This window comes from Oncorhynchus masou, unplaced genomic scaffold, assembly GCF_036934945.1.
Source record: "Oncorhynchus masou masou isolate Uvic2021 unplaced genomic scaffold, UVic_Omas_1.1 unplaced_scaffold_2063, whole genome shotgun sequence".
NCBI lineage: Eukaryota > Metazoa > Chordata > Actinopteri > Salmoniformes > Salmonidae > Oncorhynchus > Oncorhynchus masou.
Genome location: NW_027008550.1, coordinates 1 through 13368, shown reverse-complemented (window position 1 = coordinate 13368; position 13368 = coordinate 1). Strand labels below are relative to the sequence as shown.

The 13368-nt window shown below is 44.2% G+C and overlaps 1 protein-coding gene across 1 annotated transcript; it reads right to left on the bottom strand.

Moving 5' to 3' along the window:
- Positions 1 to 4879: 4879 nt before the first annotated feature.
- On the bottom strand, positions 4880 to 13304 carry LOC135532854 (stonustoxin subunit beta-like). Its single transcript, XM_064960285.1, has 4 exons — positions 13257 to 13304; positions 9238 to 9411; positions 8585 to 8631; positions 4880 to 8209 (listed from the first exon to the last, which is right to left on the bottom strand). Exons 3-4 carry the CDS (start codon positions 8604 to 8606, stop codon positions 7680 to 7682), a joined length of 552 nt encoding a protein of 183 aa, XP_064816357.1. The 5' UTR covers positions 8607 to 8631; positions 9238 to 9411; positions 13257 to 13304; the 3' UTR covers positions 4880 to 7679.
- Positions 13305 to 13368: the final 64 nt, after the last annotated feature.

Here is a 13368-nt window from a genome sequence, read left to right as displayed (position 1 = left end):
GGGTGGTAGCATGGTGGCCCTCTGTTTGCTAAACACCAGTTTGAGGTCATGGTAACACTCGGGAACTCGGGTCAGGTCGATGGATTCTAATGACTCGGGAGTAGAACTCGGGGAATTCTGGAAAATACAAGCAGCTTGGCACGTAGGACCCCACTGCTTGATAGTGCCCACAGACCAGTCGATGTGAGGGTTATGGCTGTGAAGCCAGGGGTATCCAAGGACGAGAGGGAACTCGGAACAGGAGATCAAATGAAAGTTCATCAATTCCTGGTGTTGTGAAACTGAAAGTCGCAAGGAGGTAGTGACATGAGTGACAAGTCCAGATCCCAAAGGGCTTCCATCCAATGTAGTGACCCTCATGGGTTCACTTAGAGGTTCAGAGGGAACGCCATTCTCCTTCGCCCAGACACCATCCATGAAGTTACCTGCGGCTCCAGAGTCTACCAAGGCTTGAAGGTGAAGCTTGTGGTTGTCCCAGGAGAGGGTGACTGGAATGAGCAGACGGGAGTTGGACGGATGGGAGGAGGTTATGTTTCCCGTTACAGTTCCCCCCGGTCTGTACGGCACAGAGCGTTTCCCTGGAGCCCGGGACACGTGGAACGGAAATGGCCCGGTTTGCCGCAATATAGACAGCGTCGCTCCCTCATCCGGCGGTCTCTCTCAGCCTGGGAGATGCGTCCAATCTGCATGGGTTCCGATGGAGCCAGCGAGGATAAAGGTGGGGACTCGGAGCTGGGACTGATAGGGGCTAGAGGTCTACGGTTGAGTTCTCTCTCTCTCAGACGTTGGTCAATGCGTGAGGCCAACTTGATCAGGGACTCGAGATTGTCCGGTGGTTCCCGAGTGGCCAGTTCATCTTGGATAGTGTCGGAAAGGCCTTTCAGAAAGCACACCGTGAGCGCCTCGTTGTTCCAGCCACTTGCTGCTGCCACCGTGCGGAACTGGATGGCATAGTCCGTCACACTGCGCCAACCTTGGTGGAGAGTCAGGAGCTGTTTGGCTGAGTCAGAACCACTGCTTGGGCCTTGAAACACTCGTTTGAATTCCTCAGCAAAGGCAGAGTAGCTGGCACAGCAGGAACTATGGGCATCCCACACAGCAGTAGCCCAGGCCAGGGCTTTTTCCGACAGCAGGGTGATGATATAAGCGATCTTAGACCGGTCGGTGGGAAACGACGAGGGTTGTAGCTCAAAGGAGAGAGAACATTGGGTGAGAAACGCTTTACAAGCACTTGGATCACCTGAGAACCGTTGGGGAGGTGGAAGACGAGGTTCAGCCAGGGGGTTAACTGCCATGGGTACGTGAATCTGAGGTACTGGGACGGGAACTGTTGCCGGGGTAAGACGATCAGATATTTGCTTAATGGAAGTCAGCATCTCCGACAGAAGATGAGAATGTCTAGCCATTAAGGCCTCTTGCTGAACCAGGGCGGCTTCGTGGCGTTGGACAGTCTCCTGGTGGTGGGACAGCATGGCAAAAAGGTCCTGGGAACTGGCTGCCTCTGGGTTCATTTTTGGCTCTGTGTTTCTGTCAGGACCCGGTTACGAACCTGGTCTCCGAAGTGAGAAACAGTCACTTAACCAACTGAGCCACGAATAGTCAGCAGAACCCAGCAGATGAGGCAGACACAGCAGGACTTAAGACGGTGTATTTAATAAAGTAAAAAGGAGAAGTCCTTCAATACAAAAATTGGCAAATCCAAAAGGTGGTAGGAATAGCACAAAAAAGCCTCAAGAGATACTCGAAAACAAAAACAGAATTCCACAAAAGCATCCACCGGAAACGACAAGAATACACAGAACACTAGGGCTGGGTGCTAACATACAAACACAGAGCACAGAACTGAGGGAAACTAAGGGTTTAAATACAATCAGGGGAAACGAGGCACAGGTGCAAATAATAATGGGGAACAAGGGAAAAAACACAAGGTCAAAAAGCACAATGGGAGCATCTAGTCACCAAAACCCGGAACAACCCTGGCCAAATCCTGACAGAGAGAGCAGAGGAAGTGAGAGGGCAGAGAACAGAGAGAAGAGAGAGAGAGCAGACATAGCAGAGGGAGAGAGAGCAGAGAGAGATGGAGCAGAGAGACAGCAGATAATGAGAGCAGAAAGAGAGAGAGCAGAGAAAGCGTGAGAGAAAAGAGAGAGCAGAGAAAAGAGAGCAGAGAAAAGAGAGCAGAAAGCAGGCAGAAAGCAGGCTGAGAGAGCAGAGAGCGAGAGAAGGCTGAGAGAGGGCAGCGAGCATTAGAGAGAAAGAGAGAGAGAGAGCAGAGATAGAGAGTGAGAGAGCAGAGAGAGCGGGTAGAGAGAGCAGCAGAGCAGAGAGAACAAAGGGCAGAGAGAAGAAAACAGAGAGAGCAGAGAACAGAGAGAGAGCATAGAGCAGAGAGAGCAGAGAACAGAGAGAGCAGAGAACAGAGAGAATAGAGAGCAGAGAGAGATGGAGCAGAGAGACAGCAGATAATGAGAGCAGAAATAGAGAGCAGAGAGCAGAGAAAAGCGAGAGAGAAAAGAGAGAGAGCAGAGAAAAGAGAGCAGAGAAAAGAGAGCAGAAAGCAGGCAGAGAGAGCAGAGTGAGAGAAGGCTGAGAGAGGGCAGAGAGCATTAGAGAGAAAGAGAGAGAGAGAGCAGAGAGCGGGTAGAGAGAGCAGCAGAGCAGAGAGAACAAAGGGCAGAGAGAAGAAAACAGAGAGAGAGCAGAGAACAGAGAGAAGAGAGAGAGAGCAGACATAGCAGAGGGAGAGAAAGAGCAGAAAACAGAGAGAGAGCATAGAGCAGAGAGAGCAGAGAACAGAGAGAGCATAGGAAGTGAGAGAGCAGAGAACAGAGAGAAGAGAGAGCAGACATAGCAGATGGAGAGAGAGAGCAGAGAACAGAGAGAGCAGAGAGAGGGAGAGAGCAGAGAACAGAGAGAGCAGAGAAGAGAGAGCAGAGAGAGATGGAGCAGAGAGACAGCAGATGAGAGCAGAAAGAGAGAGAGCAGAGAGCAGAGAAAAGCGAGAGAGAAAAGAGAGAGAGCAGAGATAAGAGAGCAGAGAAAAGAGAGCAGGAAGCAGGCAGAAAGCAGGCTGAGAGAGGGCAGAGAGCGAGAGAAGGCTGAGAGAGGGCAGAGAGCATTAGAGAGAAAGAGATAGAGAGCAGAGAGAGCAGAGATAGAGAGTGAGAGAGCAGAGAGAGCGGGTAGAGAGAGCAGCAGAGCAGAGAGAACAAAGGGCAGAGAGAAGAAAACAGAGAGAGAGAACAGAGAGAGAAGAGAGAGCAGAGAGAAGAGAGAAAGCAGAGGGAGTGAGAGAGCAGAGAACAGAGAGAGCAGAGAACAGAGAGAGCAGAGAACAGAGAGAGCAGAGAACAGAGAGAAGAGAGAGAGAGAGCAGACAGAGCGAGAGCAGAGAACAGAGAGAGCAGAGGGAGAGAGAGAGCAGAGAACAGAGAGAGCAGAGAACAGAGAGAGCAGAGAACAGAGAGAGCAGAGAACAGAGAGCAGAGAACAGAGAGAGCAGAGAACAGAGAGAACAGAGAGAAAAGAGTGAGAGAGCAGAGAGGGAGAGAGAGCAGAGAGAAAAGAGAGAGCAGAGCAGAGAGAAAAGAGTGAGAGAGCAGAGAGGGAGAGAGAGCAGAGGGGCAGAGAGAGCTGAGAGCAGAGAGAGAGAGGGCAGAGAGAGCTGAGAGCAGAGAACAGAGAAAAGAAAGCAGAGAGTGAGAGAGCAGAGCAGAGAGAAAATAGTGAGAGAGCAGAGAGGAAGAAAAGAGTGAGAGAGCAGAGAGGGCAGAGAGACAGATCGGGGAGAGCAGAGGGCATAGAGAGCAGAGAGAGAAAGAACAGAGAGAGAAAGAACAGAGAGAACTCTGAACATTATGTTGCTATAGTGACCCTGCATCACAACACTCTGTTGCTATAGTGACCCTGCATCACAACACTATGTTGCTATAGTGACCCTGCATCACACCACTCTGTTGTACTAATTGTACAATTTGTTTAATTCTATTCCACATATTTAATTGTTTTGTATTTCATTTCATACTTGTTTCATGTTTCAACCAGTCGCAGGTTAACGTCAACCTGACAGAGGAAACGTAAAATCAATTAACAGGCATTTTCTTGTTTCAAGTGTGTTTTATTATGAAAAGTACAATATATCCTTGTATACTTGTACAACTTGTACAACTATTGAGCGTATGGCCATATATAATTGTATATAATTGTACAATTTGTTATTCAACATAAAATACATTTTATTGTAAGAGGTCCTGGGTCAAGGTCACAATTATAGGAAGACGCGCATGTGTGTGTCCATTGTGTGTGTGTGTCCAGTGTGTGTGTGTGTGTCCAGTGTGTGTGTGTGTGTGTGTGTCCAGTGTGCATGTGTGTGTTTGTGTGTGTTTGTCCAGTGTGTGTGTGTGTGTTTGTCCAGTGTGTGTGTGTGTCCAATTGTGTGTGTGTGTGTTTGTCCAGTGTGTCCAGCATGTATGTGTGTTTGTCCAGTGTGTGTGTGTTTGTCCAGTGTGTGTGTGTGTGTTCAGTGTGTGTCCAACTGTGTGTGTGTGTCCAGGGTGTGTGTGTATTTTTGTTTGTCCAATGTGTGTGTGTGTGTGTGTGTGTTTGTCCAGTGTGTGTGTGTGTTTTGTGAGTCCAGTGTGTGTGTGTGTGCTTGTGAGTCCAGTGTGTGTGTGTGTGTGTGTTTTGTCCAGTGTGTGTGTGTGTGTGTGTTTGTCCAGTGTGTGTGTGTTTGTCCAGTGTGTGTGTGTCCAGTGTGTTCAGTGTGTGTGTGTCCAGTGTGTGTGTGTTTGTCCAGTGTGTGTGTGTGTGTGTGTGTGTGTGTGTGTGTGTGTGTGTGTGTGTGTGTTTGTCCAGTGAGTTCAGTGTGTGTGTTTGTCCAGTGTGTGTGTGTGTGTGTGTGTGTGTGTGTTTGTCCAGTGTGTGTGTGTTTGTCCAGTGTGTGTGTGTATGTGTGTGTGTGTGTGTGTGTGTGTGTGTGTGTTTGTCCAGTGTGTGTGTTTGTGTTTGTCCAGTGCGTGTGTGTGTGTGTTTGTCTTTGTCCAGTGTCTGTGTGTGAGTCCAGTACGTGTGTCCAGTGTGTCTGTGTGTGTGTGTGTGTCTAGTGTGTGTGTGTGTGTGTCCAGTGTGTTCAGTGTGTGTGTGTGTGTGTGTGTGTGTGTCCAGTGTGTGTTTGCCCAGTGTGTGTGTGTGTGTGTGTCCAGTGCGTGTGTGTGTGTGTGTTTTGTGTGTTTGTCCAGTGTGTGTGTGTTTGTGTCCAGTGTGTTCAGTGTGTGTGTGTGTGTGTCCAGTGTGTGTTTGCCCAGTGTGTGTGTGTGTGTGTGTTTGTCCAGTGTGTTCAGTGTGTGTGTGTCCAGTGTGTGTGTGTGTGTTTGTGTGTGTTTGTCCAGTGTGTGTGTGTGTGTGACCAGTGTGTGTGTGTGTGTGTGTTTGTGTGTTTGTCCAGTGTGTGTGTGTTTTTGTCCAGTGTGTGTGTGTGTGTTTGTCCAGTGTGTGTGTGTGTACAATTGTGTGTGTGTGTGTGTGTGTGTTTGTTTGTCCAGTGTGTCCAGCATGTATGTGTGTTTGTCCAGTGTGTGTGTGTGTGTGTGTGTGTGTGTGTGTTTGTCCAGTGTGTGTGTGTGTTTTTGTCCAGTGTGTGTGTGTGTGTTCAGTGTGTGTCCAATTGTGTGTGTGTGTGTGTGTGTGTTCAGTGTGTGTCCAGTGTGTGTGTGTGTCCAATTGTTTGTGTGTGTGTGTGTGTGTGTGTCCAGGTTGTGTGTGTATTTTTGTTTGTCCAATGTGTGTGTGTGTGTGTGTGTGTGTGTGTGTGTGTGTTTGTCCAGTGTGTGTGTGTGTGTGTGTTTTTGTGAGTCCAGTGTGTGTGTGTGTTCAGTATGTGTGAGTCCAGTGTGTGTGTGTGTGTGTGTGTGTGTGTGAGAGTTTGTCCAGTGTGTGCGTTTTTGTCCAGTGTGTATGTGTGTGTTTGTCCAGTGTGTGTGTGTTTGTCCAGTGTGTGTGTGTGTCCAGTGTGTTCACTGTGTGTGTCCAGTGTGTGTGTGTGTTTGTGAGTCCAGTGTGTTTGTCCAGTGTGTTCAGTGTGTGTTTGTCCAGTGTGTTCAGTGTGTGTGTGTCCAGTGTGTGTGTGTCCAGTGTGCGTGTGTGTGTTTGTCCAGTGTGTGTTTGTGTTTGTCCAGTGTGTGTGTGTGTGTGTGTTTGTGTTTGTCCAGTGTATGTGTGTGTTTTTGTCCAGTGTGTGTGTGTCTGTTTGTCCAGTGTGTGTGTGTGTGTGTTTGTCCAGTGTGTGAGTGTGTGTGTTTGTCCAGTGTCTGTGTGTGTGTGTGTGTGTGTTTGTCCAGTGTGTGTGTGTGTTTGTGTTTGTCCAGTGTGTGTGTGTGTGTGTGTTTGTGTTTGTGTTTGTCCAGTGTGTGTGTGTGTGTGTTTGTGTTTGTCCAGTGTGTGTGTGTGTGTGTGTGTGTGTTTGTCCAGTGTCTGTGTGTGTGTTTGTCCAGTGTGTGTGTGTGTGTGTGTTTGTCCAATTGTGTGTGTGTCCAATTGTGTGTGTGTCTGTTCAGTGTGTGTGTGTGTCCAGTGTGTCCAGCATGTGTGTGTGTTTTTGTCCAGTGTGTGTGTGTGTCCAATTGTGTTTGTGTGTTTGTTTGTGTGTCCAGGGTGTGTGTGTATTTTTGTTTGTCCAATGTGTGTGTGTGTGTGTGTGTGTGTTTGTCCAGTGTGTGTGTGTGTGTGTGTGTGTGTGTGTGTGTGTGTTTTTTGTGAGTCCAGTGTGTGTGTGTTCAGTGTGTGTGAGTCCAGTGTGTGTGTGTGTGTGTGTGTGTGTGTGTCTTTGTCCAGTGTGTGTGTGTGTGTGTGTGTGTGCTTGTGAGTCCAGTGTGTGTGAGTCCAGTTTCTGTGTGTGTGTGTGTGTGTTTTTGTCCAGTGTGTGTGTGTGTTTGTCCAGTGTGTGTGTGTTTGTCAAGTGTGTTCAGTGTGTGTTTGTCCAGTGTGTGTGTGTCCAGTGTGTGTGTGTCCAGTGTGCGTGTGTGTGTTTGTCCAGTGTGTGTGTGTGTGTGTGTGTGTTTGTCCAGTGTGTGTGTTTGTGTGTTTGTGTTTGTCCAGTGTGTGTGTGTGTGTGTGTGTGTGTGTTTGTCCAGTGTGTGTGTGTGTGTGTTTGTGTTTGTCCAGTGTGTGTGTGTGTGTGTGTTTGTCCAGTGTCTGTGTGTGTGTGTGTGTGTTTGTCCAGTGTGTGTGTGTGTGTGTTTGTCCAGTGTGTGTGTGTGTGTGTGTGTTTGTCCAGTGTCTGTGTGTGTGTGTTTGTCCAGTGTACGTGTGTATGTGTTTGTCCAATTGTGTGTGTGTCTGTTCAGTGTGTCCAGCATGTGTGTGTGTGTTTTTGTCCAGTGTGTGTGTGTGTGTGTTTGTCCAGTGTGTGTGTGTGTGTGTGTGTTTGTCCAGTGTCTGTGTGTGTGTTTGTCCAGTGTGTGTGTGTGTGTGTTTGTCCAGTGTACGTGTGTATGTGTTTGTCCAATTGTGTGTGTGTCTGTTCAGTGTGTCCAGCATGTGTGTGTGTGTGTGTGTCCAGTGTGTGTGTGTCCAATTGTGTGTGTGTGTGTTCAGTGTGTGTGTGTGTGTGTGTGTGTTCAGGGTGTGTGTGTGTGTGTGTGTTTAGGGTGTGTGTGTGTGTGTGTGTGTGTGTGTGTGTGTAATTATTTCAGGGACACTGAGTCGCCTTCCCAACAAACCCTAAACCCTGGATAGAGGGGCTCAGTGAATGTGGAGGTGAATGTGATCAGGTGGGTCAGTGTGTCAGAGGAGGCTCTATAGAAGGACAGAGTGCCGGCTGGCCAGTCCAGATACACTCCTACTCTGTGGGAGCTGGAGGGGGGGACGTCTATGGTAGTGGGATTATAATTGTGATAGGCAGTGTAACTGTTGTCAGAGCAGAACAGACTCCAGGACTTGTCATTCCATCCAAGCCAACAGTCCCTACCCATTCCTCTCCTGTTGATTCCTTTATATGTCACTCCTATAGCAGCCTCTCTCCCACTCCACTCTACCTCCCAGTAACAGCGCCCAGTCAGACCCTCTCTACACAGCACCTGTCTACAGTCCTCAAATCTCTCTGGGTGATCAGGATACGGCTGCTCCTCTGTCCTACATGTCACCTTTCTGTTCTCCTCAGACAGAGAGAGGAGTCTGTTTACTGTGTTTGGGTCCAGTGTGAGATCACAGACATCTGATGGATGAAACCAGACACAATATTAGAAATCATCATCATTCACATTAGAATGTTAACTCACTTTCCACTAATTCATTTAATGTAGATGCTTCTAGGTATCAAAAGGAGAAGTTAAGGTAACTTGAGACTTGTTGAATGATCATATGTTATACTGTATGGTAATATAAAACACACTTATTCCCATTAATTACACACACACAGACACACACATTGCCAAATCAACTCTTTGTAAACGTTGGTGTCTCTGATTTCTGCTTCTGTAGAACTACAGCTGATATTTAATGTGACCAAGTCAGTAATGATGGTGGTCTTTGACTGAACTTGAATTAAGACTTATTCTTAGTCATATTCTTCACAGCTGTCAACACTCACATTTTCTAAGTCCAGGTTTCATTCTGTTCTCTCCACCATGTTCCACACTGTAGCGGTAAGCAGAAGAACAGACAGTCATTGAGGGATACACCTGAACACTCACACACACACACACACACACACACACACACACACACACACACACACACACACACACACACACACACACACACACACACACACACACACACAGTACACACACACACAGTACACACACACACAGTACACACACACACACACACACACACACACACACACACATTGCTTGAAGTTATATGCATACACCTGAATATAATGAATATAATGAATATAATGATACACCTGAATGTGTCCTGTGTGTTTGTCCCCAGTGTGTGTGTATGTGTGTGTGTGTGTGTTTGTAAGTCCTGTGTGTGTTTGTGTGTCCAGTGTGTGTGTGTCCAGTGTGTGTGTGTGTGTCCAGTATGTGTCCAGTGTGAATGTGTCCAGACACTGGACAGACACACAGACACACTGGAAACACACAAACACACAGGAAACACACACACACACAGGACCCACACACACACAGTCAGCATGTAACTTTGTCCAAGTGGTGGTCAGAATGTTTGTCTTAACCAGCCTGATAAGTCCAACATGTCTGATATGAACATTGACATAAACCCTCTACATACTTGAGTTTCTCCAGTCTGCAGTGTGGATCCTCCAGTCCAGCAGAGAGCAGTCTGACTCCTGAGTCTCCTGGGTGATTGTAGCTCAGGTCCAGCTCTCTCAGGTGTGAAGGGTTTGACCTCAGAGCTGAGACCAGAGAAGCACAGCCTTCCTCTGTGACTAGACAGCCTGACAGCCTGACAAAGAGTCAAATCATATTAAAATCACACTGATATTCTTTGGTGGTGAAAATAGTGGCAGTATATATTTTCAACATATTCAGATATATCAGTGTCCTGAAACCTGCCATATCTATTCATAAATGAAATATTGTATCATTATTAGAAATGACAAATGATCAAAATATTGACTGCTGTTAGAAAAATGTATAGTACAAATATTTGAGTAGACTGACCAGACCAGTTTAAAAATCAGTATCAGTCAGAAGACAGACAGATTTAGATTGTATTGAGTAAACAGTCCACACCATATCTATTTAGACAGTGAGGAATCAGATTTAGATTGTATTGAGTAAACAGTCCACACCATATCTATTTAGACAGTGAGGAATCAGATTTAGATTGTATTGAGTATACAGTCCACACCATATCTATTTAGACAGTGAGGTATCAGATTTAGATTGTATTGAGTATACAGTCCACACCATATCTATTTAGACAGTGAGGTATTAGATTTAGATTGTATTGAGTATACAGTCCACACCACATCTATTTAGACAGTGAGGTATCAGATTTAGATTGTATTGAGTATACAGTCCACACCATATCTATTTAGACAGTGAGGTATTAGATTTAGATTGTATTGAGTATACAGTCCACACCATATCTATTTAGACAGTGAGGTATCAGATTTAGATTGTATTGAGTATACAGTCCACACCATATCTATTTAGACAGTGAGGTATCAGATTTAGATTGTATTGAGTATACAGTCCACACCATATCTATTTAGACAGTGAGGTATCAGATTTAGATTGTATTGAGTATACAGTCCACACCATATCTATTTAGACAGTGAGGAATCAGATTTAGATTGTATTGAGTATACAGTCCACACCACATCTATTTAGACAGTGAGGTATCAGATTTAGATTGTATTGAGTATACAGTCCACACCATATCTATTTAGACAGTGAGGTATTAGATTTAGATTGTATTGAGTATACAGTCCACACCATATCTATTTAGACAGTGAGGTATCAGATTTAGATTGTATTGAGTATACAGTCCACACCATATCTATTTAGACAGTGAGGTATCAGATTTAGATTGTATTGAGTATACAGTCCACACCATATCTATTTAGACAGTGAGGTATCAGATTTAGATTGTATTGAGTATACAGTCCACACCATATCTATTTAGACAGTGAGGTATCAGATTTAGATTGTATTGAGTATACAGTCCACACCATATCTATTTAGACAGTGAGGTATCAGATTTAGATTGTATTGAGTATACAGTCCACACCATATCTATTTAGACAGTGAGGTATCAGATTTAGATTGTATTGATTATACAGTCCACACCATATCTATTTAGACAGTGAAGCTAACATTTTAAATGTGTCTCTATACTCCAACATTTTGGATTTGAGATAAAATGTTTCATATGAGGTGACAGTATATAATGTCACCTTTTATTTGAGGATATTTTAATACATATCTGTTTCACGATTAAAAATGTAAAAACTATGTTTCCAGTCTCCACATTAGTAGAAGACATAAGTAATCTACCAATTTACTTATAGTGTATTAAAGAAGTCAACGTTTAGTATTTGGTCATGAACTCGTTGGTTGCATTTGCAGTTTGTTTGGATTTTGGTTGTGTTTTGAGCAATAATAAAATGGTGCATGATGAGTGGAGAAATGTTCTGTCTAAGAGAGTAGATAACATGTTTCTAAACAATAATAAATTAATCCTGATGATGCCATGAATAAAACAAATAAGAAAAATCATGACTGAATCATGAATAATAATGAATGAGAAAGTTACATAGGCTACAACAAAACATGCTAACATCTCACCATTACCAATAACAAGAGGATACAACAAAACATGCTAACCTCTCACCATTACCAATAGCAGAGGCTCCAACAAAACATACTAACCTCTCACCACTACCAATAACAGAGGCTACAACAAAACATGCTAACCTCTCACCATGACCAATAACAGAGGCTCCAACAAAACACGTTAACCTCTCACATTACCAATAACAGAGACTACAAAAAAACATGCTAACATCTCACCATTACCAATAACAGAGACTACAACAAAACATGCTAACCTCTCACCATTACCAATAACAGAGGCTACAACAACACATGCTAACCTCTCACCATTACCAATAACAGAGGCTACAACAACACATGCTAACCTCTAACCATTACCAATAACAGAGGCTACAACAAAACATGCTAACCTCTCACCATTACCAATAACATAGTCTACAACAACACATGCTAACCTCTCACCATTACCAATAACATAGTCTACAACAAAACATGCTAACCTCTCACCATTACCAATAACAGATACAACAAATAATGCTAACCTCTCACCATGACCAATAACAGAGACTACAACAAAACATGCTAACCTCTCACCATGACCAATAACAGAGGCTACAACAAAACATGCTAACCTCTCACCATTACCAATAACAGAGACGACAACAACACATGCTAACCTCTCACCATTACCAATAACATAGTCTACAACAAAACATGCTAACCTCTCACCATTACCAATAACAGAGGCTACAACAAAACATACTTACCTCTCACCATTACCAATAACAGAGGCTACAACATAACATGCTAACCTCTCACCATTACCAATAACAGAGGCTACAACAAATCATGCTAACCTCTCAACATTACCAATAACAGAGACTTCAACAAAACATGCTAACCTCTCACCATTACCATTACAATAACAGAGGCTACAACAAAACATGCTAACCTCTCACCATTACCAATAACAGAGACTACAACAAAACATGCTAACCTCTCACCATTACCAATAACAGAGACGACAACAAAACATGCTAACCTCTCACCATTACAAATAACAGAGGCTACAACAAAACATGCTAACCTCTCACCATTACCAATAACAGAGACTACAACAAAACATGCTAACCTCTCACCATTACCAATAACAGAGGATACAACAAAACATGCTAACCTCTCACCATTACCAATAACAGAGACTACAACAAAACATACTAACCTCTCACCATTACCAATAACAGAGGCTACAACAAAACATGCTAACCTCTCACCATTACCAATAACAGAGACTACAACAAAACATACTAACCTCTCACCATTACCAATAACAGAGACTACAACAAAACATGCTAACCTCTCACCATTACCAATAACAGAGGCTACAACAAAACATGCTAACCTCTCACCATTACATATAACAGAGGGGGTCTGATATTTGTGCCTCTGTAACTTTCTCATTCATCATTATTCTCGATTCATTCCTGATTATTCATCATCATAGTAGCATCCACATGAATGTAGAAGTGTTCAGAAAAATCTTCTATTCTTACTGACAATACAAGTGAAGTGACTCCAAAATGACAGGACATTATTCACCATTCAGTTTCTATTAGGAAAACATCCAAAACACAACCAAGACAAACTGCAAATTAATTCATCAAGTTAGTAGAATCACAAGCCTGATGTAATCACTGCAGGCATGGAATATGTGACCAAATACTAAACTTTTGACAAAATTAATTTAAATTATTAAGACTTCTTTAAATGGATACATAACTCCTTTCTTAACGAGCATTACTTAACCTCAAATAAAAGGTGACATTCTGTACTGTCACCTAATATGAAACATTATATCTCAAATCCAAAATGCTGGAGAAAAGCGCCAAATTTAAAACTGTAAGCTTCACTGTCCAAACACATATGGTGTGGACTATGTGTGTCTGGTAAACACATGTGGATCTGGTGAACAGTTATCACTTGTTGACCAACTACAGGAACACTGACCTCAGAGTCTCCAGTTTACAGTGGGGATTCCCCAGTCCAGCAGAGAGCAGCTCTCACTCCTGAATCCTTCAGGTCATTGTTACTCAGATCCAGCTCTCAGGTGTGAGGTTTG

Bases quoted from the DNA above. Each gene is read 5' to 3' on its own strand.
- LOC135532854 (XM_064960285.1), bottom strand. From the start codon at position 8,606: ATGAAACCTGGACTTAGAAAAT. The intron at 8,210-8,584 runs GTGAGTGTTGAC...TTCATCCATCAG, and splicing joins GAAACCTGGACTTAGAAAAT to ATGTCTGTGATCTCACACTG.